The sequence below is a fragment of the Bufo gargarizans genome, chromosome 9, assembly GCF_014858855.1.
Source record: "Bufo gargarizans isolate SCDJY-AF-19 chromosome 9, ASM1485885v1, whole genome shotgun sequence".
Classification (NCBI taxonomy): domain Eukaryota; kingdom Metazoa; phylum Chordata; class Amphibia; order Anura; family Bufonidae; genus Bufo; species Bufo gargarizans.
Genome location: NC_058088.1, coordinates 81,701,718 through 81,729,686, shown reverse-complemented (window position 1 = coordinate 81,729,686; position 27,969 = coordinate 81,701,718). Strand labels below are relative to the sequence as shown.

At 44.3% G+C, this 27,969-nt stretch overlaps 1 protein-coding gene across 1 annotated transcript in view; it reads right to left on the bottom strand.

The window, feature by feature from the left end:
• The window catches only part of LOC122946300, a 95,979-nt gene that overhangs the window by 50,053 nt on the left and 17,957 nt on the right, over positions 1-27,969 (bottom strand). Inside the window, exons 3-7 of the mRNA XM_044305818.1 lie at positions 15,771-15,831; positions 11,750-11,972; positions 4,826-4,959; positions 4,117-4,309; positions 2,647-2,684 (exon numbers count right to left, since the gene is read on the bottom strand). Coding sequence (XP_044161753.1) covers positions 2,647-2,684; positions 4,117-4,309; positions 4,826-4,959; positions 11,750-11,972; positions 15,771-15,831 — 649 coding nt within the window. The remainder of the gene's footprint in view (positions 1-2,646; positions 2,685-4,116; positions 4,310-4,825; positions 4,960-11,749; positions 11,973-15,770; positions 15,832-27,969) is intronic.

The following is a 27,969-nucleotide window of genomic DNA, read 5'->3' as shown; positions in this document are numbered from 1 at the left end:
TTATATATATGTAAATGAGGCAAGTAAGAAGCCCAAGGAGCTGTTACTAACTTTTCCGGAGCTTAGCCACGCCCACTGTGAAGGAGGCCAGCACCGCCACGCATACTCAGAATCTCCTCCTTGCTCCCCGGCTTCACAAAGCTAGAGCGCCGTAATCTCGCAATGCACGAGCTAGCGCATGCGCAGTGTCGGCATAGTATTCCTTCCCTGTGCTGGCATCAGCCTCAGGTAACAAACTGCGCATGCGCTAGCTCGCGCATCGCGAGATTACGGAGGTTTGTGACGTCGGGGAGCAAGGAGGAGATTTGGAGGATGCGGGGAGGTGCTAGGCTCCTTCACAGTGGGCGGTGCTGGGCTCCTTCACAGTGGGAGGTGCTGGGCTCCTTCACAGTGGGCGGTGCTGGGCTCAGAGTCAGAGAACGCTGGACTCATCTCTGAAGCATGGAGAAAACAGGACTCATCTAAGGTTCATTTACTTATCTATAAAATCGTATTTTGTTTTACACAATAAAAGCACACAGAGCTATGGGGACTGGGTATTGCGGATGTGCTAGCGGCCATCTAGCAGCCCATGTCCTCAGCTCTATACCCAAAGTCCAGGTGACAGGTTCCCTTTAAACAATGATCATTGACTGTGTTCAGACAGTTCTAGTCATCGTGCAAAGGTCACCCAATGCACATTTACATTACCACTATTTATTAATGACAATTTGCTTGTCATCACAGATGTCACTGATAACTTACTGTGTACAACTATCAATTACTGAAAATTATCTGTATACACACTTACACAGAGAATGCTATCAGACACTGATAACACCTCCCCTGCCTACCGCTATCAATGACTGTATACACATTTGCACAGCCCCTGTACAAAGTCAGAAAAAGGAGATATTTAAATTACTAATTTATACATTTTGCTGAATTTTTACCCACAGAACTATATATGACTCTGCTCAGCTCCTCCTGATCTATAATATGCTACCTGCACTGCATTTCGCTGTGACAGGTTCTCTTTAACATTTCTGTGCTCCATAGGAGGAGATCAATACTATAAAGGATTTGAGTCATGACAGACTTATGTCTTTCCTTTGTTTAGTCCTGTATTACAGCAACAGATTATCTGACCAAGAGCTGTCAAATCAGACCAACAGTTGGTGTGTATAACAAAAGATCTGTGCGTGTAATTGGCCATCTGACCAATGATTGGTCAGAAAAGGTGTCAGATAATCTGTTGGTGTAATACAGGCCTTAAAGGGGTTCTCAGGGAATTAAGAAAATGAAAATACTATGAAAATGAAATGACTTTATTATAAATATATGTCCAAATACCTTTCATTAGTTATAATGGTTCATTTTGTCTGAGGAGCAATCATTAGGAGAAATAAAATGGCCGTCATTTTAAACTTCGAACCAAGATCTCATGTTAGATGCTGTTTGTGTAGTGTCCCACTAGGTAGGGGTGGGCACTACACAAGGGTCAATTGGTGTGCGCGTTACTCCTACTCACAAGGAACAGAAGTGTTATATTTAATTGTGCATTTTATGTATGTTCTAATGTGTTTTTACATGCATTGTACCCCTGTATGATGCAATAGCAGGCCTAGTTGGGTGTAGTTAGACATCCCAGACACTAGAGGGAGATAGGGAGCCCCTAGTATAAATGTCCAGGCCTAGACAGGGAGTGGGTGTGCAGAGTCAGGAGTCTGAGAAGACAGAGGTTAGAAAGCCTGCTCCTGACATGCAGCTGGATAGCCCTGGCTGCTAGTGATGTCCAGGAGGCTAGTGAGAAGCTCCAGCCTGCCTGAGAACAAGAGAGCCTTAGTTAGCTCTGAAGACACCCCAGTTGCAGGACCCAACCTCCTGGGAGAAACCCACAGTCATCCACTTTACAAGAGAGGGCGATCCAGGGTAAGCTAAGTCACCCTGATGGGCAGATGAAACTAGAAAGTGCAGCAAGAATCTAATACCTGAGGAAGATAGTAACCAAGGATTTAAGCCACCCTTTAGGCATCCGGGCCTTGGGATAGAAAGCCAGAGCAGGAGTTCTATAAAGGACAGTGTACATTGATTCTGAGGAAAGGTACAACCTGCTGCTGAGTGCTTGTCAATTTACCCTCTGCGTATCTTGCATAAATATTACCTGCCATTGTGTGAATAAGCCTATTTGTGGAACTGTGACCGAAAGACTGTACTACTACCTGCTGTACAAAGTTGGATTGTTCAGTAAAATTACGTTTGGTTCCCTATTCTACTTGTGTACCTCCATCATTCCAACTACCAACCGGCGTGCCACCGTCCAAAGGCACTGGCATCACGAATCCAACAGGGACCTTGCCCCAGGCACTCAAAATACCTGTAACATCCAGGGCACCTCAATCCACCATCAGGCCTGGTCCCTATATACAGAGTGTGCCCCGGAGGAACCGTGTCTACCTCTCCTTCACTGCCACGTGCCTGCCCAGGGTTCTCCAATGCAGTGAGTACCCTCGATTGCCCATAACCGTGACCTCACTTCGTCATACCCTGCAGGTCTGGCGTGTTGCATTTGGAAGCATATATACTTAAAAATCACAGGAGATCTCATGTATACTTATATAACCGATTACTTGTATATATCAATTGTATATATAAGAGATCTTTTACCTTTTATTTTCTTTCCAATCCGCTTCTTTTCTTTCTTTCTAGAATAAATACAGAACAAAACAGTAAGACCAAGATGTCTGTACTGCTGTGTCCCAGAATAGAAGATTTATCAGATGCAATGTATTCAAGTACATCCGTCAGGTCTTCTATGAATTCACAGGAACATAGAACTAAGAGGAAGATGCTGATCTTAGATATATAAGTTGTTTAACTGCTGTCAGGAGTCATAGACAACGCCTGTGAGGTCACGTCTCCCACCTCGTAAGAGAAAGCGTTCAAGAAGCTGCGTGGAATGTGCTTTTCCTGCATCTGCCCTTCTCTCTGTGAACATTGCTCCACTTATTACAATGAAAGATTTTGCCACATAAAGTATATTAAGGAAATAACATTTGTAGTTTGTATGTGTCCAAATCGGATACATGCTTAAAGGGAGTCTTTCAGCAGTTTTGTCAATGCAAAACTGCTTACAGACTCAGGTCGAGTTCTAATCACCGTTTAGCTTTCCATTCTTTGATCCATCAAAAGAACCGAAAAAAAACCCGGATCTGTTATTTTGAGCATCAGTTATGATCAGTTTGTGTCACTTCCGCCAGAGATCAGCTATTTTTGGAGGGGGAGAAAAAGTCCTGAAAAAAAGTAATTTTTTCTCCTGTCAAAAATAACTGATCTGTGACAGAAACTGATGATAACGGTTGCTCAAAATAACGGATCCATTCTTTTTTCCCTGTTCTTCGGAAAGATCAGAGCATGGAAAGCAAAACGGTGATGTGAAGTCGGCCATAAGTAGGGACAGGAGGTAACACATACCCCCTGTCCTTGCTCTTTGAGTGCTGTAAAACTAAACTTTGAATGCCATGGAGGCTGGTCCGGCAAGTGCACCAAGGGTGGGCCCAGAATGAACAGCTCTACAGCCACCCCCACCCTGCTGTGAGTGATGGCTGTAGTGTCCTCCTACTCCCAGCCCCTACCTATGTCTCTCAGTAGTGGGCGATATAAAAAAAAAAAGAATTGTAATATTTGATTGAGGGACAACCCACTTCAACAGCCGCCATAGTACACATGGTATACCCACAACGTGCCCTGTATCCCTGCAGTTATACAGGTATTAGGCGGATTGTTACATCTAGAGATGAGCGAATTTCATATTTTGAAATTTGTTCACTCTTCGTTTGGTGGTAAAAGCAGAATTGCGTTATGCATTCCATTCCATATGGGCTGCAAAAAGGATCCGTCCCGTTCCCGTTATGCAGAGGAGTCCTCTCCTGCATAACGGAAATGGGGCGGATCTGTAATGCAGGCCTTCTATTATGACGGAATGCCTCTAAAGGTATTCCGCTATGCATCCCGTCATAGAATTGCGTTATGGTCCGTGGTAACGGAATCCATAACGCAATTCTGCTTTTACCACCAAACGAAGCGTGAACGAATTTCATAACATGAAATTCACTCATCTCTAGTTACAACTATTACCTGGATATAGTCTTCTCACTTTCCATGTTTGCATTAGATTCCTCTGGGTCACTGCAGTTACTATCCTGATTCCTCTCATCACATCTGCCGGAATCTTCCTTCTGCTGAGTGTCTGGTTGATCGTCCAGGGCCACCACTATTACTTCATTTATAAATGTGAAGTCAGAAAAATTGTTGATAAGTGGTTCTAAGACTGTAAAGAAATAGTGTAAAGAAATTAAAAAAGTTAAAATCAATTACTATAATTTCAGAAGAAAACACAGGTGTATAACACACAAAATATGGCCGTGTGCATGCGGACTTGTGCTCTCCACTGACAGCACACATGTCCATTGATTGGAATGTGTTTTTTCACAAATCAGTGATTTTCCACTGATCTTGGGTCAGTGGAAAATGACGTAGACGTGCACTACTCTGGCCGGTGATGTGGACTGAACACGACATTGAAGTCTGGGGCGATGAAAACCAGGACATGGATGGCATCTGTGTTCTGTCAGTGGTTTTCACAGACCCTTGGTAGGAGATGCTTTCAGCCTTGCAGTGCACATGGAATATGGACGATACATGGAAGATAAAAAATGGACACATGGACCAACAAAAGTACGCTTCACAGACACCTTTGCGGATGAAACACTGACCTTCTTGTCACAGATATCATCACAGACGTGTGAAAAAGGCCTAAAGTGTAAAATGAAAAAACTTTCCTCACCATTTACTGACAGAATTTCACCGACGAAGACATAAATAAGCTGGGATCTTTGCATTGGTTCTGGCAGCCAAAAGTCTAGGAGACACTTGATGTTTTTTCTAAGAAAATCAACTTCTGTTTGACGTGTTGTAAATCTGGTAAATGTAAAAACAGATACTTTCATTAGGTAAATGCAAACTTAAATGGATAACCTTTTTTTTTCTTTCTGGCTGCTTTCACACAGTCAGTGCTCGATCAGTGTTTGATCAGTGATTTCCATCAGTGATTGGGGGCCAAAACCAGCTGCAGGTCAAAAACACCAAACCGGTACAAATCTTTTCATGACATCTTATCTCTATGTAGCCTCAACTCCTGGTTTTGGCGCACAATCACTGATTAAATACTGACCAAATCACTGACTCTGTGAAAGCAGCCCAAGGCTACATGCACATGTCCGTTAAAAACTGACATTTTCCCCTCCCCTCCATGACGGCACCTTACTTGGAGATTATCCTCCTCCTCCAGCCAGGCAGGGACAGGAAGGTTCAAAAGGGCCCGCCTCCTCACTTATCTTCAGTGTCTTCCTGTCCCTGCCAGGCGGAAGATAGGACGTTCGTGCTCCGGTCGGGAGCTATCGCGGACGGCGGGTGCATTGCGCCAGCCATGGTCTTACCTTAGGCAAGTAAGTCCGTTCCATGGAGGCCTGCCGCGGTCCTCTCCTGTTTCAAAACTCGCGCGCGCCAGCGCGTAGTGGCAGGCCGCGGCAACCGGACATTCAGGGAGCACTTCCGGTTTCTAGGCTGCCCGAGATTCTCGGCTCCGGCGGGTGACGTCATCTGGGGGCCTAATTATGGTAGCCGGAGAGTTGCCGGGCCGAATGACGTCGGAGGTCCTGGGGAGACTTCTGGCCATACGTTCTGTTTAAAAACTGGCGCCCTGGTCAAGTCGGAGGTCGGCCTCTGACCAGAGAGTTTTGCAAGCTTCCTGCAGCCTCAGACATCCGCACATATGGATCAGGAGGAAGCTATGGACCAACCTGTAGCTGTGAGTGACATCCAGGTTGTGAGTATGGAATACTGCTTGCACTGTTACTAAGTCTTTCTCATCTTTCCCCTTTTTTTGTATGGAAGAGTGACAAAGATAGTTCTGTAAGGCCTAAAATATCGCCGAAATCTAAAGTTCCTAGATGTCGCGTATATTCGGCCAAACTCCCTGATAACTATGCTAAAAAACTTTGTGGGAAATGCATTGATAGCATTGTTAGGGAAGAAGCCCCGTCCCTGAAACAGGAATTGCAGTGCCTGATTAAGCAGGAAATAAAAACCGCTTTCTCTGATTTTTCTGCAGCCGCTAATGTTCCATCTACTTCCAAACAGGGGCCCAGGAAAAGATCCCCCTTAAAAACCTCTTCATCTTCCTCTGATGTTTCTTCAGTTAGCGATGAGGATAGTATTAATTCCGACTCTGATGGAGATTTTAAAAATTATCTGTTTTCATCTGACGATATAAAGGATCTATTAAAAGCGGTTAGGGATACCATGGAAATTAAGGAAGAAAAAGTACATAAGTCCGCCCAGGATAGAATGTTTTCAGTATTAGAAACCAAGAAGAAAAGGGTATTTCCGGTACACAAAAATCTGCAGTCTCTTATCTTGAGGGAGTGGAAAAATCCTGACAGGAAGGTTTTCCTACCCCGAACAATTAGGAAAAGGCTCCCTTTTGACGAAGAAGAACTGTCCCCGTTCTTGAATTGTCCTAAAATTGACGTGTCACTCTCCAAACTAGCTAAAGGTTCTTCTTTACCATTCGAGGATACAGGATCACTGCGTGATCCTATGGACAAAAAAGTGGATGCTAGCCTTAAAAGAACCTGGGATGCGGTCGCGGCTTTGTTCAAACCTAATATCGCGGCCACGTCCGTTGCTAGATCCCTAAAAATTTGGTTGGAACAACTAGATATACTATTGAAGTCCAATACCCCATACGAAAACTTTGCAGACTCCTTCCCTCTTTTATTAAAAGCCGTAGATTTTCTGTCAGACACAACAGCGGATTCTGTCAGGCTGGCCGCAACAGCTACGGCTCTAGCCAATAACTCTAGAAGGGCACTTTGGCTAAAAGCTTGGTCTGGTGACACAGGTTCCAAAGCAAAACTATGTAACATTCCGTTTCATGGTAACCTTCTCTTTGGTCAGGATTTAGATAAAATCCTAGAGAAAGCTTCTGATTCTAAAAATAATTTTCCAGAGGATAAAAAGAAGAGGAAAGCCCCCTTTTTTTCGTCCCCAAAAAAAGGTTAGTTTTCAAAATAAAAGAAGTAAATCGGAAAACTGGAGATCAGGAAGACAGAAAGGGAAGGGGTTTTTGTTCTCTCCCCGTTCCGAGGAACCTTCCAAAAAATGACGCCAGAGCCCCAGTGGGGGGGAAGACTGGGAAAATTTGTGGATTGCTGGGAAAAATACTCTTGCAGCCACTGGTTACTAAATACCCTCCGCAAGGGGTACAGTATTCCCTTTGTCAGGAGTCCCCCCCCCCCTCTATTTATTCAGACTCCAGTTCAGAGCTCGGAACATCTCCAGCTTGGCATGGAGCAAGAAATCGGACTTCTAGTTCAGATGAACGTCTTAGTTCCGGTACCTGCGGACCAAGTCGGTCTGGGCTGTTATTCCAGGGTATTCTTGGTAAAAAAAACAAACGGGAAAATGCGTCTCATCATAAATATGAAAGCCCTGAACAGGTCCATAAAAGTACGAAAAATTCAGGATGGAATCTATAAGAACCACGGTCAAAGTTCTACAGGAAGGGGTGTTTCTGGCATCCATAGATTTAAAAGATGCGTATTTTCACGTACCCATCCATCCAGGGTCTCAACCATTCCTGAGAATAGCGGTATGGGTCCAAGGGCAGCTAAAACATCTCCAGTTCCAAGCTCTACCCTTTGGGATAACGACTGCTCCCAGGCTTTTCACGAAAATTATGCTAGAGGCAATAACCCCTCTGAGAAAGGAAAAAATAATGATAATTCCATACCTGGACGACCTTTTGGTAGTGGGGGACTCCCGGAAAGACCTAGAGACCAATCTATCCAAAACGATAGACAGACTGGAGGAACTGGGTTGGATTTTAAATCGGGAGAAGTCCCACTTAGTTCCCACGCAACAAATAGTTTTTCTGGGAATTCTCATAGACTCGGTGAGCCAAAAATGCTTTTTACCAGCAGAAAAGATCTCGAAAATCCAATCCCAAGTAAAACAGTTCAGGCAACAAAGATCCCACACCATAAGACAAACGATGGCCCTGATAGGAACCTTTACAGCTTGTATCCCGGCAGTGAAGTGGGCGCAAATACATTCCCGTCCTCTTCAGACGTTTATGTTAAAAATATGGAACCGGAATCAAGATTCCCTGGACAGTCTTATAATAATTCCGGATCACGTACGGTCCTCACTAAACTGGTGGGAATTAAATTTAAATTTACAGAGGGGAGTTCCATGGTTAGTGAGAGATCAGGTGATCCTCACCATGGATGCCAGCCTTTGGGGCTGGGGAGCACATCTCCAAACAATGTCAGCCCAAGGGGAGTGGTCACAGTCCCAGAAGAGGTACTCATCAAATCACCGGGAACTTCTGGGGGTGTGGGAGGCTCTGAGTTACTTCTCAGAGGAGTTAAAAAGGTCCAACGTACAAATAAGATCCGACAACAAGTCGGTGGTAGCATATATAAACCACCAGGGAGGAACAAAAAGTAAACAACTACAAGCCCTAGCCAACAAGATTTTCCTGTGGGCGGAGGAGAATCTCTTCTCCCTGTCAGCGGTCTTTTTAAAAGGGACGCAAAACATACAGGCGGATTTCCTCAGTCGCAGGAAATTAGATCCGGGGGAGTGGAGTTTAAAGGAGGAAATTTTCCAGTCCTTAACACAAAGGTGGGGTCTTCCCCAAATAGACCTTTTTGCAAACAAAATAAATGCAAAATTACCAACCTATTTTTCCCTGGATCCATGGGATCCGAGGAGTGCAGGAACAGATGCGCTAGCTCTTCCTTGGAATTTCCAACTGGCATACTGTTTCCCACCTCTGCCTCTGATTCCAAGGGTTCTCAGGAAAATAAAAGAAGAGAGGGCCGAGGTAATCCTGATTGTCCCCAACTGGCCGAGGAGATCCTGGTTTCCTCTCCTGGCAAAGATGTCCAGGGAGGATCCTTGGATTCTACCCTGGTCGGAAGACCTCCTCTCTCAAGGGCCAGTTTTCCACCCAAAGACGCAAAGTCTGCACCTCTCTGCTTGGATCCTGAAAAGGCAGTCTTAAAATCTAAGGGTTTATCGGACGGAGTAATTAATACCATGTTAGCCAGCAAAAAAGAGGTTACTAATAAAATTTACCGCAAAATCTGGAAGAGATATGTTTCCTGGTGTTCAGAAAATACCTCTAGCTCCAGGGGGAGTATTCTGTCTATTCGGGATTTCCTTCAAGAAGGTTTTCACAAAGGGCTAAAACCTAGTACTCTTAGAGTTCAAATTTCAGCATTAAGTGCCTACTTAGACGAAAAGATAGCTCTTAATCCGTGGATCATTCGCTTCATGAAGGGAACCGTCAGACTCAGACCCCGGAGTAGACCTCTTGTCGCTCCGTGGGATTTAAACTCTGTCCTCTCCGGTCTCACTAAACCCCCCTTCGAGCCCTTAGAGTCAGCAAATATCAGATATCTGACCCTTAAAACAGTATTCCTAGTGGCCATTACTTCTGCACGTAGGGTTAACGAGATACAGGCCTTCTCGGTTAAAAAACCCTTCATGACGATCAGGGACGACAGAATAATTCTAAGTTTCGACAATTCCTTTCTGCCTAAGGTTGTCTCGGAGTTCCATAGAATGGAGGAGGTGGTTCTCCCTTCGTTCTGTGAAAATCCCAGATCTAAAAAGAAGAGGTTTTTCACACTTTGGATGTCAGAAGATGTGTTCTGAAGTATATATCAGAAACTAAAGACTGGAGAAAATCTAATAACCTATTTGTCCAATTCCTAGGGGGTAGGAAGGGATTAAAAGCGTCCAAACCTTCTATTACACGGTGGTTAAAATCGGCCATCTCAGAGGCCTACATAGCAATAGGAGAACGACCCCCGGTAAATATCAAGGCTCATTCAACAAAGGCAGTATCGACTTCATGGGCGGAAGAAGCATCCGCTTCCCTGGAGCAGATCTGTAGGGCAGCAACCTGGTCAAATCCGCATACCTTTGTAAAACACTATAGGTTAGATACTGATTCTAAAAGAGACCTATCCTACGGTAGGAAAGTTTTACAGGCTGTTGTCCCTCCCTAATTGACTAATCTGTTAGTTCTCCAAGTAAGGTGCCGTCATGGAGGGGAGGGGAAAAATTGAATTAGTCTTACCGGTAATTCCTTTTTCGCGAATCCTCCATGACGGCACCGCTTATATTCCCCCCCGAAAAAAAATAAAAATAAAAAAAAAAGGGACTAGTTATGAAGTTAATAATTAGTCTAGAGGTATATGTATGAGGCTTAATACGTATAACAAAGAATAGATAATTAACTGGTGGAGGTCACGAATGAGTGTGTAAGTTTAGGGCCTGTCAAGTCCAGAAGACACTGAAGATAAGTGAGGAGGCGGGCCCTTTTGAACCTTCCTGTCCCTGCCTGGCTGGAGGAGGATAATCTCCAAGTAAGGCTACTTTCACACTTGCGCTTGATCGGATCCGTTCTGAACGGATCCGATCATATTAATGCAAACGGAGGCTCCGTTCAGTACGGATCCGTCTGCATTAATAACTTAGAAAAATTTCTAAGTGCGAAAGTAGCCTGAGCGGATCCGTTCAGACTTTCAATGTAAAGTCAATGGGGGACGGATCCGCTTGAAGATTGAGCCATATGGTGTCATCTTCAAGCGGATCCGTTCCCATTGACTTACATTGTAAGTCTGGACGGATCCGCACCCCTCTGCACGGCCAGGCGGACAGCTGAACGCTGCAAGCAGCGTTCAGCTGTCCGCCTGGCCGTGCGGAGGCGAGCGGAGCGGAGGCTGAACGCCGCCAGACTGATGCAGTCTGAGCGGATCCGCTCCATTCAGACTGCATCAGGGCTGGACGGAGGCGTTCGGGTCCGCTCGTGAGCTCCTTCAAACGGAGCTCACGAGCGGACCGACGAACGCAAGTGTGAAAGTAGCCTAAGGTGCCGTCATGGAGGATTCGCGAAAAAGGAATTACCGGTAAGACTAATTCAATTTTTTTCACTGATGCCTTTCTGAGAAACGGACGTTAAGGCCTCATTAAGACGACCGTATGTGTTTTGCGGATCCGCAAATATGCTGGCTGACGTCACAGAGCTGGAGCGCCGAAATCTCGCGATGAGCGAGCTAGCGCATGCGCAGTGTCAGCATCATGTTCATTCCCTGTACTGGCATCAGCACAAGGAACGAACTACGCATGCGCTAGCTCGCGCATCGCGAGATTTCGGCGCTCCAGCTCTGTGACGTCAGCCAGCAAGGAGAAGATTCGGAGGACGCGGGGCGGTGCTGGGCTCCTTTCCGCTTGACTCATCTCCGACTACAGGACTCATATCAGGTAATTTGCATATCAATCAAAACGTTTTTTTTTTTAACACAATAAAAGCGCAGAGAGCTATGGGACCTGGGTACTGCAGATGTGCTAGCGGCCATCTAGCAGCCCATGTCCCCAGCTCTATGCGCAAAATCCTGGTGACAGGTATCGCTGCCTTCTTGCTCAGAGCCTGAACATACATCTTATATACCTCCACCCTGCCCTACTGGAACCTTCCGATTATCATTATATTCCCTTTTTCTGATTGGTATAAATGCATTGTGTATAGTCTGCTTGGCTTCACATTGCATCGTCTGTGCACGTCTTCTGGTTCCCACCATAGTACTGGGGGAGGACAAGACACACATGACAACCTGCTCTTTGTTCTCACCTGTAAGTTACTTTATTTCTTCTCTTGTTTTGAAAATGAGCAATGAAACCAGAAGCCACAGATATCATTATTTTATATTCTTCCAAGGGGCGTGCCCTGCTCTTTATGTTAAAAAAGACACTCTGCATCCCAGAGTTAATCTCTTTATACAGCGGCTGATTTGGTAACTCCTCAGGTGGACTATGCCAATTTGCAACACACTTCTTGTAAATGGCTTCTGATACTGTAAAAAAAAAAAAGACAAAAATAATGAAGTAAGCTGGGCAGTCACCATTACCAGTGGCCTTCATCATGATCACAATCTTAGACATCTCTCTTATTTCTAATGAGCTCCTCAATCAATGAAATGCATTTTTCCAACATATGTGATCAAGTACCTACCTGAAGGCAAGGACCAAATTTGGTCCAGAGACAACCAAAGAAAATACTTATAGAATATGTTTCTGGTTCTTTCGGGCAGGACCTATCAATCGTCTTCAGTTAGATCACCAGACAGAACATAGTAATACCCAGACCTCATCATTGGTTGTACTCCCACAAAAAAAAATAAAAAATGACAACATATCTTTCATCTCCTGAACTAATATTAAAATAAGCCCAAAAGGAATCAACTATGAGACTGGAGTAGCCAGAGAAAGACCTGAGCAGCACCTGATTACCATGGTAAAATCGGCACCCCACTAACATCTGGTGTCCGCACCTCACTAGTAAGGCCTGCTTCACTTTTTTGAAAAGTGTAAGTGAGAGAATGAAGTAATATGTCTTGGTCCGGCCCAATGGTCTTGGCATGGCGTTAACAACCAATGTATGATTCAACATGTTGAGGACTGAAAATCCAGTCACAGCCAGATACCTCTTTTTTGGGTAGACCAGACTTACTACTTTTCTCTGCCTCACAAAAATGTCTTCCTTGCCATGACCCCCACACACATCCAACCATGTCCCATTCAATTTCACACTGAAGGAGAATGTCCCTATGCACCATAATAGATGGGGAATGTCACAGTTGCCACCCCACAGGTAGCATGAGGACACAGGGACATCTGTGAGTTGCATTGCTCACATGGATTGCGCTAAGGGTTTCCAGTTGAGGTCAAATGAGGCTTTGGCAAGAGCGTCCGACTAGCCCTTTGAGTAGGTTTCCAAGGCTGTGACCAGCACAGGAGATGAAATCTGCAACGGATCAATTACTCATCGGGGATACTGTCAGCAGCAGAGTTGCAGGCACCTAGTCCCACCATAACTGTTTAATTCTAGTCCCTCACATCGTTAAAACAGGATTCCTGCTATTGTCGCTGCATTGTCTCCTGAAAAAGTCAAATAGACCTCATTGTGTTTGATTTAAAGGGAATGTGTCATCAGAAAATGGCCTATTTAAATCACGTTTTTATGTTTAACATTTTTATAGAATTTTTGATGATGTTATTTTAATTTTCCATGTCAATATCTATAACCCAAAAAAAAAATCCTGCAGTTTTTGCACTGAACGCTTAGCCTAATAATAGGCGCCACTTTTTGGTCTGTACAGATCACTTTACTGCAGTTATCTGCTTATCTGTCATTCTAATCCTGCCTGTAATGATATCACCTCCGTGTATAGATAAGACATGATCCACCATTCACAATAGGTGATTGTCAGAGCTTATCTAGTCTCTCCTTGTACAATGACCTCTGCACAGGTCACATGCCTAGAAAACTCCCATAGAAGTCAATGAGGTTCTAGACCATTGTGTCTATGGCCCATGGCTGCCGTAAAGCAATTTTCTTAATGCTGTAAAGAACAGTTTAGATAAGATGGCCGCCCCCATAATCATGTTCAGTAAATAGAATATAAAAATCTGCAATCAGAAAATAAAAACAGATTAGCAAACAAGGATATGTGCTACTATCTGGTTTTAACTGGCAGAAAAAAATGTTGCTGGCACATTTCCGTTGAAGTTATTTCCTACTGCAGTGCAGTCGACGTCTCATTCTCTTTGATGATGTTGTCGAATTGTACCTTTGTAGGCTAAAATCTGGTTATTTGAATAAAATGTGGAGATGCTAAAATCAGAAATCCTGATGCTCACCTCTGTCTACTGATCAACATCCATCCTTCAATCTACCCGGTGTCTCTGTAAATGCAGCATCTATTCCTTATGGGCAAACATGACGCTTGCTGGAAAGTTTACATCTAATCACCTAAAAAGACAGACTACAAGAAATGTTCCTATATGGCCCCTTTCACACGAGCGAGTTTTCCGCACGGGTGCAATGCGTGACGTGAACGCATAGCACCCGCACTGAATCCTGACCCGTTCATTTCAATGGGTCTGTGTACATGAGCGTTGTTTTTCACACATCAGTTCCGCATTGCGTGAAAATCGTAGCATGTGAATAGAAGTGAATGGAGCTGCGTGAAAAACGCATTGCATCCGCAAGCAAGTGCAGGTGCGATGCGTTTTTCACTGATGGTTGCTAAGAAATGTTTGTAAACCTTCAGTTTTTTATCACACGCATGAAAAACGCATCAAAACGCATTGCACCCGCGCGGAAAAAAATGAACAACTAAACGCAATCGCAGACAAAACTGACTGAACTTGCTTGCAAAATAGTGCGAGTTTCACTGAACGCACTCTGAACGGATCCGGCCCCAATCTGTCACGCTCGTGTGAAAGAGGCCTATGACTGGCAACCACAAAGCTCTGTAAAAAAAAAAATAATGCCGCCAGTTTACAGGAACCCAGTAAAAAGATTTTTCCGTGCAAATGAATGTTTTTTGAGATATCTGATCTATCAGTAGATTTTTTTGTAATAAGAAAAGGGGAAGTTGTTCCATCTTTAGGTTAAAAGAAGGTCAAAACCAAAAGACTATATACTTTTTTTGCAGGCAAATTTTATTTTTAGATTGGGTAATTCTGTTTATTTGTCCAATGAATGGGGTTACTTAAAGGGGTTGTCTCACTTCAGTACATGAAATTTATCATGTAGACAAAGTTAAAACAAGGCACTCGCTAATGTATTGTGACTGTCCATATTGCCTCCTTTGCTGGCTGGATTCATTTTTCCATCACATTATACACTGCTCTTCCCGAGGAGATACAGCCACTCTGCAATCTAGCAGCAGTGGTGGTCGTGCTTGCACACTATAAGAAAGAGCACTGACCTCTTTGGTGGCCGGGACCGTGGGATTGCCCATAGGCATGCACGCGCAGCAGCTCCCATTCCATCCACCTCATACCTGCACTGCAGGGTGGTCGTAACCCCTGGGTACGAGCAGTGTATGATGTGATGGAAAAATGAGTCAAGCCACCAATGGAGGCAATATGGAGAATCACAATACATTAGTAAGTGCCTTGTATTCACTTTCTCTGCATGATAAATGCCATGTGCTCACAACACCTTTTACGTGTATCCCCATTTTTATTACGTGGTGGACCAACACACAACAAACCAAGCATATGCTGGGGGCCCCACAAGTGGTTGGCTGGAGGGGGGAAGGGAAGGTACTCCCAGCTGTAGAGCAGAAGCAGAAATGCCCATACTGCACTGTTAAGAGTGGGCATAGCAGGTCAATGCTGGCACATATGAACATGAAACCAACACAGATGCCTTCAGCTGCCAAGCCTACATGCAACAAGTCATCCAGTTTCATAGGTACAAATCCTTAAAATACCGGATTGCCACCCACCCTGCTCCATCTTCCACTGGAGATTCTCGTGCAGCTGCACAAAAAACATGGTAGACATAGAGCAAATCACATTGAAAATAAACATAATAATAAACTTCTTAAAGGGACATGCACACAGTTTTGCATTGGGGGACATAAAGGTTAAACCCATCTACATGCTCATAAACGGTGTAATATTCTGGTCAGATTCGACAGTGGGACTCAGAATTGGTCCTTGGTTTGGAGAGACTGTAAAATGAACTGCATCTTTTAATCTCATAAAATTATCATTTTTCAAATCATCCTCCTGTCTCAATAAAATATAAGAAAAATTGAAATGTTAAGGCAGCTTTAAGAGTAAAGACAAAATACCTTTATCCAAGGATATTTTCAGGTCACCAGCCAAGCCAAAGTCAACGGTGTCTTCTCCTTCCTATTTAAACACATATCATACAAATTAATAATCCGATTCATACATTGAATAACTTTTGAGAAATTGACTCACTATTAGGGTCTATTCTCACGCGTGTATGTGTTTTGCGGATCCGCAAAACACGGACACTGGCAATGTGCATTCTGCATTTTGCGGACCACACATCGCCGGCACGCTCATAGAAAATGCCTTTTCTTGTCCGCAATTGTGGACAAGAATAGGACATGTTCTATTTATTTGCGGAACGGAAGTGCAGATCCGGAAGTGCGGATCCGCAAATGCAGATGCGGCCAGCACATTCCGGCCCCATTGAAAATGAATGGGTCCGCACCTGTTGCGCAAAATTGCGGAATGGACGCGGACCCATTTTGCGGACATGTGAATGCACCCTTAAGTACACTGCTGGAAAATGACAAAAAGAACATCTAGAAGGAGTTACAGGGGTTCTCCCTAAAACAGCTGATCGGCAGGGGGTGCCTCAGACCCCCAAAGATGTGATAACTCCTTTAAGATAAAAAGCCTATTTTAAAATATGGCAGTGCTGTTGGCTGTTACATGTAGTGATCAAAGTCCCAAGATCCTTGGAAAGAGATGGATCAGAAGTTTCTTTAATGCATTGGTGGTGTTGACAGTGGCGAGAGGAGGGAACTCACACACATAGAGAGGGTTCTGGACAGTCAAAACAGACAGATGCACACCAAGAAGAGCTACTGTATCTTAAGGGACACCCACAGCATCGCAAATTGGCAGCAGTGAACGCCAAGACCATTACAAACCATCTACTTGAAGATATGGTGTTCCAACAAGATAACATCCACCCACACACTGCCCACACTACACAACGTGCTCTACAGGGTATCCAGCACCTCCCCTGGCCAGCTCCATCACCAGATCTATCCTCCATCAAGAATGTCCGGAACTGGATGGCAGCCACCACCCACCTTGGCTGAAGGTGAAAGAGCTTGTACTGACATACCACAGGAGGATACCATGCCAGAGCATCAGCCTGTATCACAGCAAGGGTCGATGCCACCCAGTATTACTGTGACCCTGCCTAAACATATACCCTACTGCAGAACCCAAAACTAAGGGGCACCACCTTGGTTGTGTGATCATTGACCAAGCACCACTAGCAGTTTATAGTTTGTCAGTCTCAGCTCAATCACATTAAGGCCACATTCATACGAGCGTGCCGTGTTTTGCGTTCCGCAAATTACAAATCCACAAAACACGGATACCAGCTGTGTGCACTCCGCATTTTGTGGAATGCACAGGGCCAGCACTATATAGAAAATGCCTATTCTTGTTGAGGATTGTGGACAAAAAGAGTACATGCTCTATATTTGTTGCATGTATGATTTTGTTGCTTGTATGAATGGGTCCGCAGCCATTACGCAAAATTGCAAAACAGATGCGGACCCATTCATACGGTTGTGTGAATGTACCCTAAAGGGGTTGTTCACTCCTGGGGATCTTTCCTACAGATCCCCAAGCATGGCTGACAGGGGCGAACTGGGAACTTAAAGTAGCCCTGGAAAACAAAAACTGAAAGTGGCCTCATGTTGTAGGCAGGTCCAATTTAACAGAAGGTGGATCAACACAAGTAGTTGTGGCCAACAATACAATAGTGCAAAATACCATCCCAGCAGAACCAAATATGAAAGTGCAGCACAATATACTGCCCCAAAAGTTGTCCCTCTGTGGTGGCCATCAATAGATGCCATTTTCTGTCCTCCTCCTCCTCCAGTTGTCTTTGATTAAGACATGGAGCAGCAGTTGAATTCAGAAGGGCATTTGTGTTCACTGGCCAGATGCATGAGTACCCGATTTTCACATCATTAATTACTGCTGAGAGCTCATTATGTACCCAACCAGTGGCAGAGAGGAGTTCTGAGTTGCCCCTTGGGGAATTGGCCCAACAGGAAATATCTCTGTAGGGTCTATAGCCAATCCACCCCTGAGGCCAGACCCATGATGATAATTATACTTTACCTGATCCCTTCCACTGGGTTCCAACTCCATCACTTCTCTGCCAGCTCTGCAGGTCTTGGGTCTCCCCATGTCAACATCCGGTTCTGGTTCCAAAAGTCATGCGTCACCCAAGAGTCAGGTCACAGGTTCACATCACATTAGGGTGACACATGACCAATGTGGCCTGTCACGGGTTGAGCTGCCTGCAGAGCTAGCAATGGAGCCAGAACCCAGCAGTGGGGGATCAGGAAATTATGATTACCACCACAAGTCCATCTATGCTAGCAAAGGTCCCAGGGATTAAAACCCCTTTAAAAGGCTATGTACACATTTGGGTGCAAATTTTTTATTGTTGCATTGTACTTATTTTAAGCCCAACATTTTTTTATTTGGTAATTATTAACAATATGGAATACTTTTTTGTGTACAGAGCTGAGATGCTGTAGTAGCCAGTGGATTTTTTTGTCTTTTCCGACACCTGGGAAGCGGACAGACTTCTCTGACATTATAAACACTCATTATAGCTCAGTTCTTATCTTACTGATAAGAATATGGCTTTAATAAATGTTTATGACCTCTTAGTAGTTTAAAGAAGAGGGTTATTAGATGACTGCACAAAGTAAAAGTACCAGTCACACAGTTAGAAAAACAGTTAACCCTTTGTGACAGAATGGCTCAATATTTTTAATAAAAGGCCAATTGAAAATATGGGGTTTCGGTTCACCACTCAGGTACTTATGCCATGGCTCCATTGTGGGCAGTTGTTCTGTAGTTATCCAGGTTTTATATATGGTTGCACTTTGCACTTTATATTGTCTGTACCACTCTGGATCTCCATTCTGGGTTGTCATTGTGGCTTTGTCTTAATATATATATTTTTTAGGTATCCGGTTCATGTTATTTATGACGCTATTTAGATGATCTTACCAGTCCGGATATGCCTAAATATATGTACATGCGTATATATTAGTGGTGCCGTGTTTATATTTTATATGTATATATTTTTTCCAGTGTGCTCCATTTCCACCTCAATATTATTTCTTACCTGTATTCTATTTTTATTGTCTCGTCTTGAGACCTCAATAAAGTTTATATTCATCTATATTCTTTTGTGCCACCCCTCTTCCCTTCTTTTTGGTTTTCTACTTTGCGTGCGGGTTTGGCATAGGTACTCACGTGTGTGAGTCATATATTGGTGTTGGTTAGCCAAAAAGAGTAAAATGCAGTCATAAGCAAAAATGGCCTCCAAAGGTGTACATAGCCTTTAAGTTTGCTAGGTGGTTTCTTTTTCATTTTCCACCATTGTATTTTTAGGCAACTCTCCCTTTACAGTCCTGCATTCAAGGAGTCATAATTTTTAAATTTTTATTTAACATAGCCGTTTGAGGCCTTGTGTTTTTGCGGGATGAGACATACTTTTAATAGACCATTTACTGGTTTATATAATGTATTGAGATAATAAATAGTTTTTTGTGCGGTTTATGGTTTTGTTTTTATAGTGGTCACAGGCATCAACGCTATTCTGTTTGTCCACATGATTATAGCATTACCAAATTTATATAGTTCTTTTAAAAATTTAAGCCCTTTTTCTTTTAAAAAATAAAAATTTGTTAGTGTTGCCATAGTCGGACACTCATAACTTATTTAGGCTATTTTCACATCTGCATTTTCCATTTCGGTTTTGACATCCGGCAGAGGTTATCAAAACCGGAGGAAATCACTTCCGTTTTCTCCCCATTCATTGTCAAAGGGGACAAAACTGAACAAACCGGAACGGAGTGTGCCAGAATGCATTCCATTCTGGTTTGTTAAAGGGTTTCTGTCAACCCAATTTTCACTATTAAACAGGCTGACATTATAGATGTGAAAATGTCACCTGAATTAAACTCTGCTTTTCTTTTATTTAAGTATGCCCCCGTTTTCGTGTAATTTTAACTTTTATTATATGCAAATTAGGATTTTTTTATTATTATTTTTTTTATCTGAAGCTCCATTCCTGAGATACTTTTTCTTAATATGCAAATTAGGCCTTTGGTGCAATGAGGGCATAACCATTGATCTTGTTGCACCCAAGCCCCACTCAGAAATGGAGCTTCAGATCAACAAAAGAAAAACTGTGTTTTAAAATCAGGAGAACCACAACGATGTGTCTATGCAAACAGGTTGATAGGGAGGTCGCTGGTGACAGATTCCCTTTAACATCATCCCTGCAGTTAGAAACCCCTTAAACTCCGTTGTGTTTTTGGTAGATTGACTGTAAACAGTGTATATGCTTTCAATTAAAATCCTTACAATGCTTTATTGAATACACTTCTACAATAGTTTTAACAAAGGGCTAGCGTAGCCCGAAATGCGTTAAAGTTTTTATCTGCTTGTATCTCATATTTAAATAAAGAATCCGGTTTTAATGTCGGAAGTTGAGTTCCATCTCACCAAGTGCCTGAGAAGCCCCAGAGTTGTGGAGCTGGTATCGTACTGTAGACACCCATATATATATATTTTTTTAGAACTGTTTATTATTATTTTTTTTTTATTGTTTAAATACAAAAAGAAAGGTCCAACAAAAAGACCCATTAATTATAATAGCAAAATCCAAACATACAAGTTATGTAGGCACAAGTAAAAAAGGAGAAAGAGGACACATAGCTACACATAGCTTTAGCCCATCAGATAAGTCTACATAGCCATTAATCAGTTATAACTATAGTAGGTACGACAATACATACACGAGATGGGGGGGGGGGGGGGGGGCAAGGTGGTGTGGGGAAGAAGCACCAGAAACTATAGCAGATTGCGTGTGAGTACTAATCCCACTAGCTTTATATTTCATATGTAGGTTGTCTCTTAGCACACAATGTTTTATAAGCATCCCATTCTTCCACAACCTTATAGAAGTGATTAACCCTGTCAGACAACAGGGCTGTTAGTTACTCCATACTCCTGAAAAGGGGCGGAGCTATAGGGGGTGCAGAGGTAGAAGTCGCTACCGGGCCCAGGAGCCTGAGGGGCACAAAGACCCTTATACCACATAAGAAGACACCAGTATTATAGAAAGTGCATGCCGGTCAAGTTACACTTCTGGTGGAGGGAAGGGGTTAGGTCAAGAATTTGGCATGGGGGGGGGGGGGCATTTCAATTTTTGCTTCAGGCAGCAGAAAGACTATGTGTGTCGCTGCCTGGCCACAAAACACTGAGGGAAGGGGGGGCCTAAGCTGAACTCTTGCACCAGGGCCCATGAGCCCTTAGGTACGCCCCTGCTCATGACATCTCTGACCCCCGACCACAAGTCCCCAGTCGTTGGTGGAACAGAATCATTTTTTAAAGGTAAACCTATAGCGATACATTCTCCCTGGATCACGGTTTTATGTGCCTCCCAGAGAGGTAACCGAACCAATATTATCTTTGCGCAACATACTATCATTTATGCGCCAGTGGCATTTCCATGTGTAAAATCAGATTTCAAATAAATAATGACTGGGGCATGGTCTGACCAAGTGATTTGCCCCATATCAGCCATCTCTAGCCAACGCAAAGTAGGGACATTACCAAAAAAGTAATCAATTCTCAAATGAGAACTATGGGTAGGTGACTAGAAGGAAAATGATTTAGCTGTAGGGTGATTAATCCTCCATAAATCATATTGATGATAACAACGGATAAGTCGACGGAACGCCATTGAGAGATGTGTTTGAGCCCTGGACACCAAAAATGAAGAGGTAGATATCCATATCCATTCGGAGAGAAAAGGACATATTAAAGTTCTCCGGGAATTAAGAAAATGAAAATACTTAATTTAGTATAAATATATTCCCAAATACATTTCATTAGCTACAATGGTTCATTTTGGCTAGGGAGCAATCATTAGGAAAAATAAAATGTCTGATGTCCTATTAGTACACACAAAACCTGTCCTAACACTGAGCTAAAGAGATGCCTAATCTTCCTCTCTGAATATAGCCGATAAGATCTTCAGCTGAATCTCTGTAGGACTGGAGTTCATGAGGAGACATGAAGTACAGAGAGGACGGACAGGACAGGTAATGTGAGGCTGTGGTAATGGAGACTGCATACAAGAGCTGCTGCTCATTATCTACACCCCCACTATCCTCTCTGTACTTCATGTCTCCTAATGAACTCCATTCCTACAGAGATTCATCTGAAGATCATATTAGGCTACTTTCACACTAGCGTTCGGGCGGATCCGTTCTGAACGGATCCGCCCATAATAATGCAGACGGAGGCTCCGTTCAGAACGGATCCGTCTGCATTAAAATTGCAAAAAAAAAGCTAAGTGTGAAAATAGCCTCGGACGGATCCGTCCAGACTTTCAATGTAAAGTCAATGGGGGACGGATCCGCTTGAAGATTGAGCCACATTGTGGCATCTTCAAACGGATCCGTCCCCATTGACTTACATTGTAAGCCTGGACGGATCCGCACGCCTCCGCACGGCCAGGCGGACACCCGAACGCTGCAAGCAGCGTTCAGCTGTCCGCCTGTCCGTGCGGAGGCGAGCGGAGCGGAGGCTGAACGCCGCCAGACTGATGCAGTCTGAGCGGATCCGCTCCATTCAGACTGCATCAGGGCTGGACGGCTGCGTTCGGGTCCGCTCGTGAGACCCTTCAAACGGAGCTCACGAGCGGACGAGCGAACGCTAGTGTGAAAGGAGCCTTAAACTGTATTCAGGATCATAATCCCTGACAAGTAAGATAGGAAGATTTAATTTTTCCTAATAATTGCTCCCGGACAAAACGAGCCATTATACCTATTGAAAGGTATTTGGTAATATATTTAAAATGAAATTATATTTAAGTATTTTCATTTTTTTTTATTCCTGAAGAACCCCTTTAACCGCCTCCGGACCGCCTAACGCAGATGTGCAGTCCGGAGGCGGCAGCGCTGCGCACAACGACGCATATACGCGTCATCTGGTGAGACGCGAGATGACGCGCTATGCGGCCCGCGCATGCGCAGTTCGCGCCGGCATTTCGAAGAGGACCATTTCGTCATCAGCTTGCCAGCCAATGATCGCGGCTGGCAAGCTGATGATTTTCAAAAAAGCCAATCACAGAGCCATATATCAGATCATATTTGTAAATATGATCTGATATATGGCTGCCTGCTCCTCTGCTGGTTCTTTTCGTCGGTTGGATCCAGCAGAGGAGCAGGCTACACAGTGAGTACACCAAACACTACACACTTTAGCCCCAGATCACCCCCCTGAACCCCAATTAACCCTTTGATCACCCCTTTGTCAATCACTAGTGAAAGGAAAAAAGTGATCAGTGTAAACTGTCACTTTTTTTTTTCACTGGTATTGACCGTTAGGTTTTAGGTATAGTTTAGGCCCCTTGGTTAGGTAGTTAGCGATCAGTTAGCGCCCAGCCCACCGCACCGCAGTCCGTTATTCGCTGATTAGCGTATCGCTAATCAGCATTTGTACTTTTATAGTATCTGGAAGTGATCAAAACTGATCACGGTCAGATCTATAATAGTACTAGTGTCACTTTAGTTCGCCCTCCACCCAAAACGCAGTGTTTGCCCGATCAGGCCTGATCGGTCGCCCACACGTGCGTTCGCCCACGCCCGCCCCACCGCAGTGCAGTTTTTTTTTGATCACTGCACAATCACTTTACACGCACTGCGGTGATAAAAAAATCAGTTTTGATATTTTTTATCAACCGCAGCGGCCTCCGGTACTTCGCTAGCCTCCCCTTTGTAAGACAGGCTTGCTTTTTTTTTCTTGGGTAGTCTCAGGGAATACCCCTAAATTTAGTTGCCCAAAATGTCAAACAGGGGGTATTTTTCTGAAGAGGCCTACAGGCTTCTGACCCAGTCGGATGAGGAGTGGGAACCCTCATCTGATGAATCCAGCGGGTCAGAATACGAACCTGTAGAAAGCAGTGGCTCTCTGACCCAAAGTTCGGACGAGGAGGCTGAGGTCCCTGATACCACCAGGCGTACCCGGCCCCGTGTCGCTAGACCACAGGTTGCGCAGGATCCGCTTCAAGAGCAGCAAAGTAGGGCTGGTGCTGTCGGATTACGTGGTGAGGCATACACCAGCAGCCCAGCCCTCCCTGGACCTAGTACCAGCACTGCCGTACAACCTGGTGAAGTAGCGAGCACCAGAAGGGCAGTTGAAGCTGGTACGGTGGCACGTGCAGTAGTGACCCCGTCGCAGCCACCGCAAAGACGTGCCCGTAGAGCCCCTAGAATCCCAGAGGTGCTGGCAAACCCTGATTGGCAGTCCCCAACTTCAGCCGCACCTGTAGTTTTCCCTTTCACTGCCCAGTCTGGAGTTCGGGTTGAGACAGCTCAGATCGGTTCGGCCCTGGGATTTTTTGAGCTGTTCTTGACTGCGGAGCTCTTAGACTTAGTTGTGGCCGAAACAAACAGGTATGCCACACAATTTATCACCGCTAACCCGGGAAGCTTTTATGCCCAGCCTTTCCGGTGGAAACCAGTCCAAGTTTCCGAAATTAAAACTTTTCTGGGCCTCCTCCTCAACATGGGCCTGACAAAAAAGCATGAATTGCGGTCATATTGGTCCACGAACCCGATTCATCACATGCCCATGTTCTCTGCTGCTATGTCCAGGGCACGTTTTAAGGCCATCCTGCGTTTCCTGCACTTTAGTGACAACACCGCCTCCCGTCCCAGGGGCCACCCTGCTTTTGACCGACTCCACAAAATTCGGCCCCTCATAGACCATTTCAACCAGAAATTTGCAGATTTGTATACCCCAGAGCAAAACATCTGCGTAGACGAGTCCCTGATACATTTTACCGGGCGCCTTGGCTTCAAACAATACATCCCAAGCAAGCGCGCCCGGTATGGGGTCAAATTGTATAAGCTCTGTGAAAGGGCCACAGGCTATACCCACAAATTTCGGATCTATGAGGGAAAAGATCAGACCCTGGAGCCGGTCGGTTGCCCTGACTACCTGGGGAGCAGTGGGAAGACAGTTTGGGACTTGGTGTCACCCTTATTCGGCAAGGGGTACCATCTTTATGTGGACAATTTTTACACAAGTGTGGCCCTCTTTAGGCATTTGTTTCTAGAACGGATTGGCGCCTGTGGTACCGCGCGAACTAGTCGCGCGGGCTTCCCCCAACGGCTCGTTACCACCCGTCTTGCAAGGGGGCAGAGGGCCGCACTGTGTAACGAAGAACTGCTCGCGGTGAAATGGAGAGACAAGCGTGACGTTTACATGCTCTCCTCCATTCACGCAGACACGACAATACAAATTGAGCGAGCAACCCGTGTCATTGAAAAGCCCCTCTCAGTCCACGACTATAACCTCCACATGGGAGGGGTCGACTTCAATGACCAGATGTTGTCTCCGTATTTAGTTTCCCGACGCACCAGACGCTGGTATAAGAAGGTGTCTGTATATTTAATTCAATTGGCTCTGTACAATAGTTTTGTTCTCTACAGTAAGGCTGGGAGAACTGGATCCTTCCTCAAATTTCAGGAAGAGATCATCGAGAACCTCCTGTAGCCAGGAGGTTCCGTGGCCCCATCCACCAGTGTAGTTAGCCGTCTACACGAGCGACATTTCCCCAATGTCGTTCCTGGTACCTCAACCCAACCGTCACCCCGAAAAAGATGTTGTGTCTGTAGCAGGAGTGGAATAAGGCGTGACACCCGCTATTTCTGTCCTGACTGTCCTGACCACCCTGCCCTATGCTTTGGAGAGTGTTTCCGGAAGTACCACTCACAGGTACACTATTAGCATAGGGATCATCTCACCAGGACAGGCACACAGGGCTATTAGGGCCCATTCACTCACTGCTGCTGCAAACGTCTCCTTTCACATGGGACAAAGTGCATAACGCACTTCGCCACATCTTTGGGCGATTTGCGCTTTGCACATTGACCCATGGGGAAGGAGAGGTTTGTTCTATAAAGGTAAAAAAACAAAACAAAAAAAAAAAAACACCAGTAAGCAAAAAGGTTAATGTTCAGTTAAAAAAGTTAAAGTTTATATGTTCTGTTGCAAAGTTAATAAAATTATTGCGTTGCGGCCTGGTTTTTTCTTTTTTTTCTTTTCTTTTTTTACCTTCCAGGTGGACCAACCGATCGACCAGCTGCAGCACCGATGTGCATTCTGACAGAAGCATTGCTCTGCTGTCAGATTACACGCAAGTCGGTGTATGCGGCGCTGCAAGACGGGATTTTCTCCTCTGCAGTAACAGATATGTTTGCCGAGGCATACGAGCTGAGGAGGAGGCGGCGTTCCTATGCTTTGGCAAACACTTTGTATATATATAAAAAATAAAAATCCCGGCAATGATTTATTCATCCACATCGATTGATGCGAATGGAGAAATCTGGTTTGCCAGGGCATACGAGCTAAGTGGGTATGGATGTTGGGCGGAGCTCCTATGTCCTGGCAGACACCTTTCCCCTCCATTTTTTTTTTTTGGCAGAGATTTTTTCATCCACATTGATCGATGCGAATGAAGAAATCTGTGCCGTTCATTTTTTTCTTTCAGCCCAGAGGCTGAACGGAAAAAAAAATCTCATTACCTGTATGCTCAATATAAGGAGAATAGCAGAAACTCCTAATGCTGGCCATACATGTAATGATTGCGGAGACCCTCAAATGCCAGGGCAGTACAAACACCCCACAACTGACCCCATTTTGGAAAGAAGACACCCCAAGGTATTTGCTGAGGGGCATATTGAGTCCATGAAAGATTTACATTTTTGTCCTAAGTTAGCGGAAAGTGAGACTTTGTGAGAAAAAAAAAAAAAATCAATTTCCGCTAACTTATGCAAAAAAAAAAAAATTTCGATGAACTTGCCAGGCCCCTCATTGGATACCTTGGGGTGTCTTCTTTCCAAAGTGGGGTCACATGTGGGGTATTTATACTGCCCTGGCTTTTTAGGGGCCCTAAAGCGTGAGAAGAAGTCTGGGATCAAAATGTCTAAAAATGCCCTCCTAAAAGGAATTTGGGCACCTTTGCGCATCTTGGCAGCAAAAAAGTGTGACACATCTGGTATCGCCATACTCAGTAGAAGTTGGGGAATGTGTTTTGGGGTGTCATTTTACATATACCCATGCTGGGTGAGAAAAATATCTTGGTCAAATGCCAACTTTGTATAAAAAAATGGGAAAAGTTGTCTTTTGCCAAGATATTTCTCTCACCCAGCATGGTTATATGTAAAATGACACCCCAAAACAGATTCCCCAACTTCTCCTGAGTACGGCAATACCAGATGTGTGACACTTTTTTGCTGCCAAGGTGGGCAAAGGGGCACATATTCCAAAGTGCACCTTTCGGATTTCACCGGTCATTTTTTACACATTTTGATTGCAAAGTTCTTCTCACACATTTGGGCCCCTAAATTGCCAGGGCAGTATAACTACGCCACAAGTGACCCCATTTTGGAAAGAAGACACCCCAAGGTATTCCGTGAGGGGCATGGTGAGTTCCTAGAATTTTTTATTTTTTGACAGGTGCTCAGAAAATCAGAGCTGTTTCAAAAAGCGGAAATTCACATTTTTGTACCATAGTGTGTAAACGCTATAACTTTTGCCCAAACCATTTTTTTTTGCCCAAACATTTTTTTTTTATCAAAGACATGTAGAACAATAAATTTGGCGAAAAATTTATATATGGATGTCGTTTGTTTTGCAAAATTTTTCAGCTGAAAGTGAAAAATGTCATTTTTTTGCAAAAAAATCGTTACATTTTGATTAATAACAAAAAAAGTAAAAATGTCAGCAGCAATAAAATACCACCAAATGAAAGCTCTATTAGTGAGAAGAAAAGGAGGTAAAATTCATTTGGGTGGTAAGTTGCATGACCGAGCGATAAACGGTGAAAGGAGTGTAGTGCCGAAGTGTAAAAAGTGCTCTGGTCATGAAGGGGGTTTCAGCTAGCGGGGCTGAAGTGGTTAAAGCAGGAAAGGGAAGGGGGGGGGGGCAATCTGTCTAGTTTCATAAGAACCCATCTCAGAAAACCAATTTGTCCCACTTTAGGAGCATAGATATTACATAAGGTAAGAGGGAACTTTGGTAAGTACATTGTAGAATAACACCCCCTGGGTCAGTGATGGAGGATGATACCTCTAGTGGGCACCGACATGCAGACAGGATTGTCACCCCCGCCCTTTTCTTACCCATGGAAGCAGAATATGTGGTGGGGGAATGTTGGTG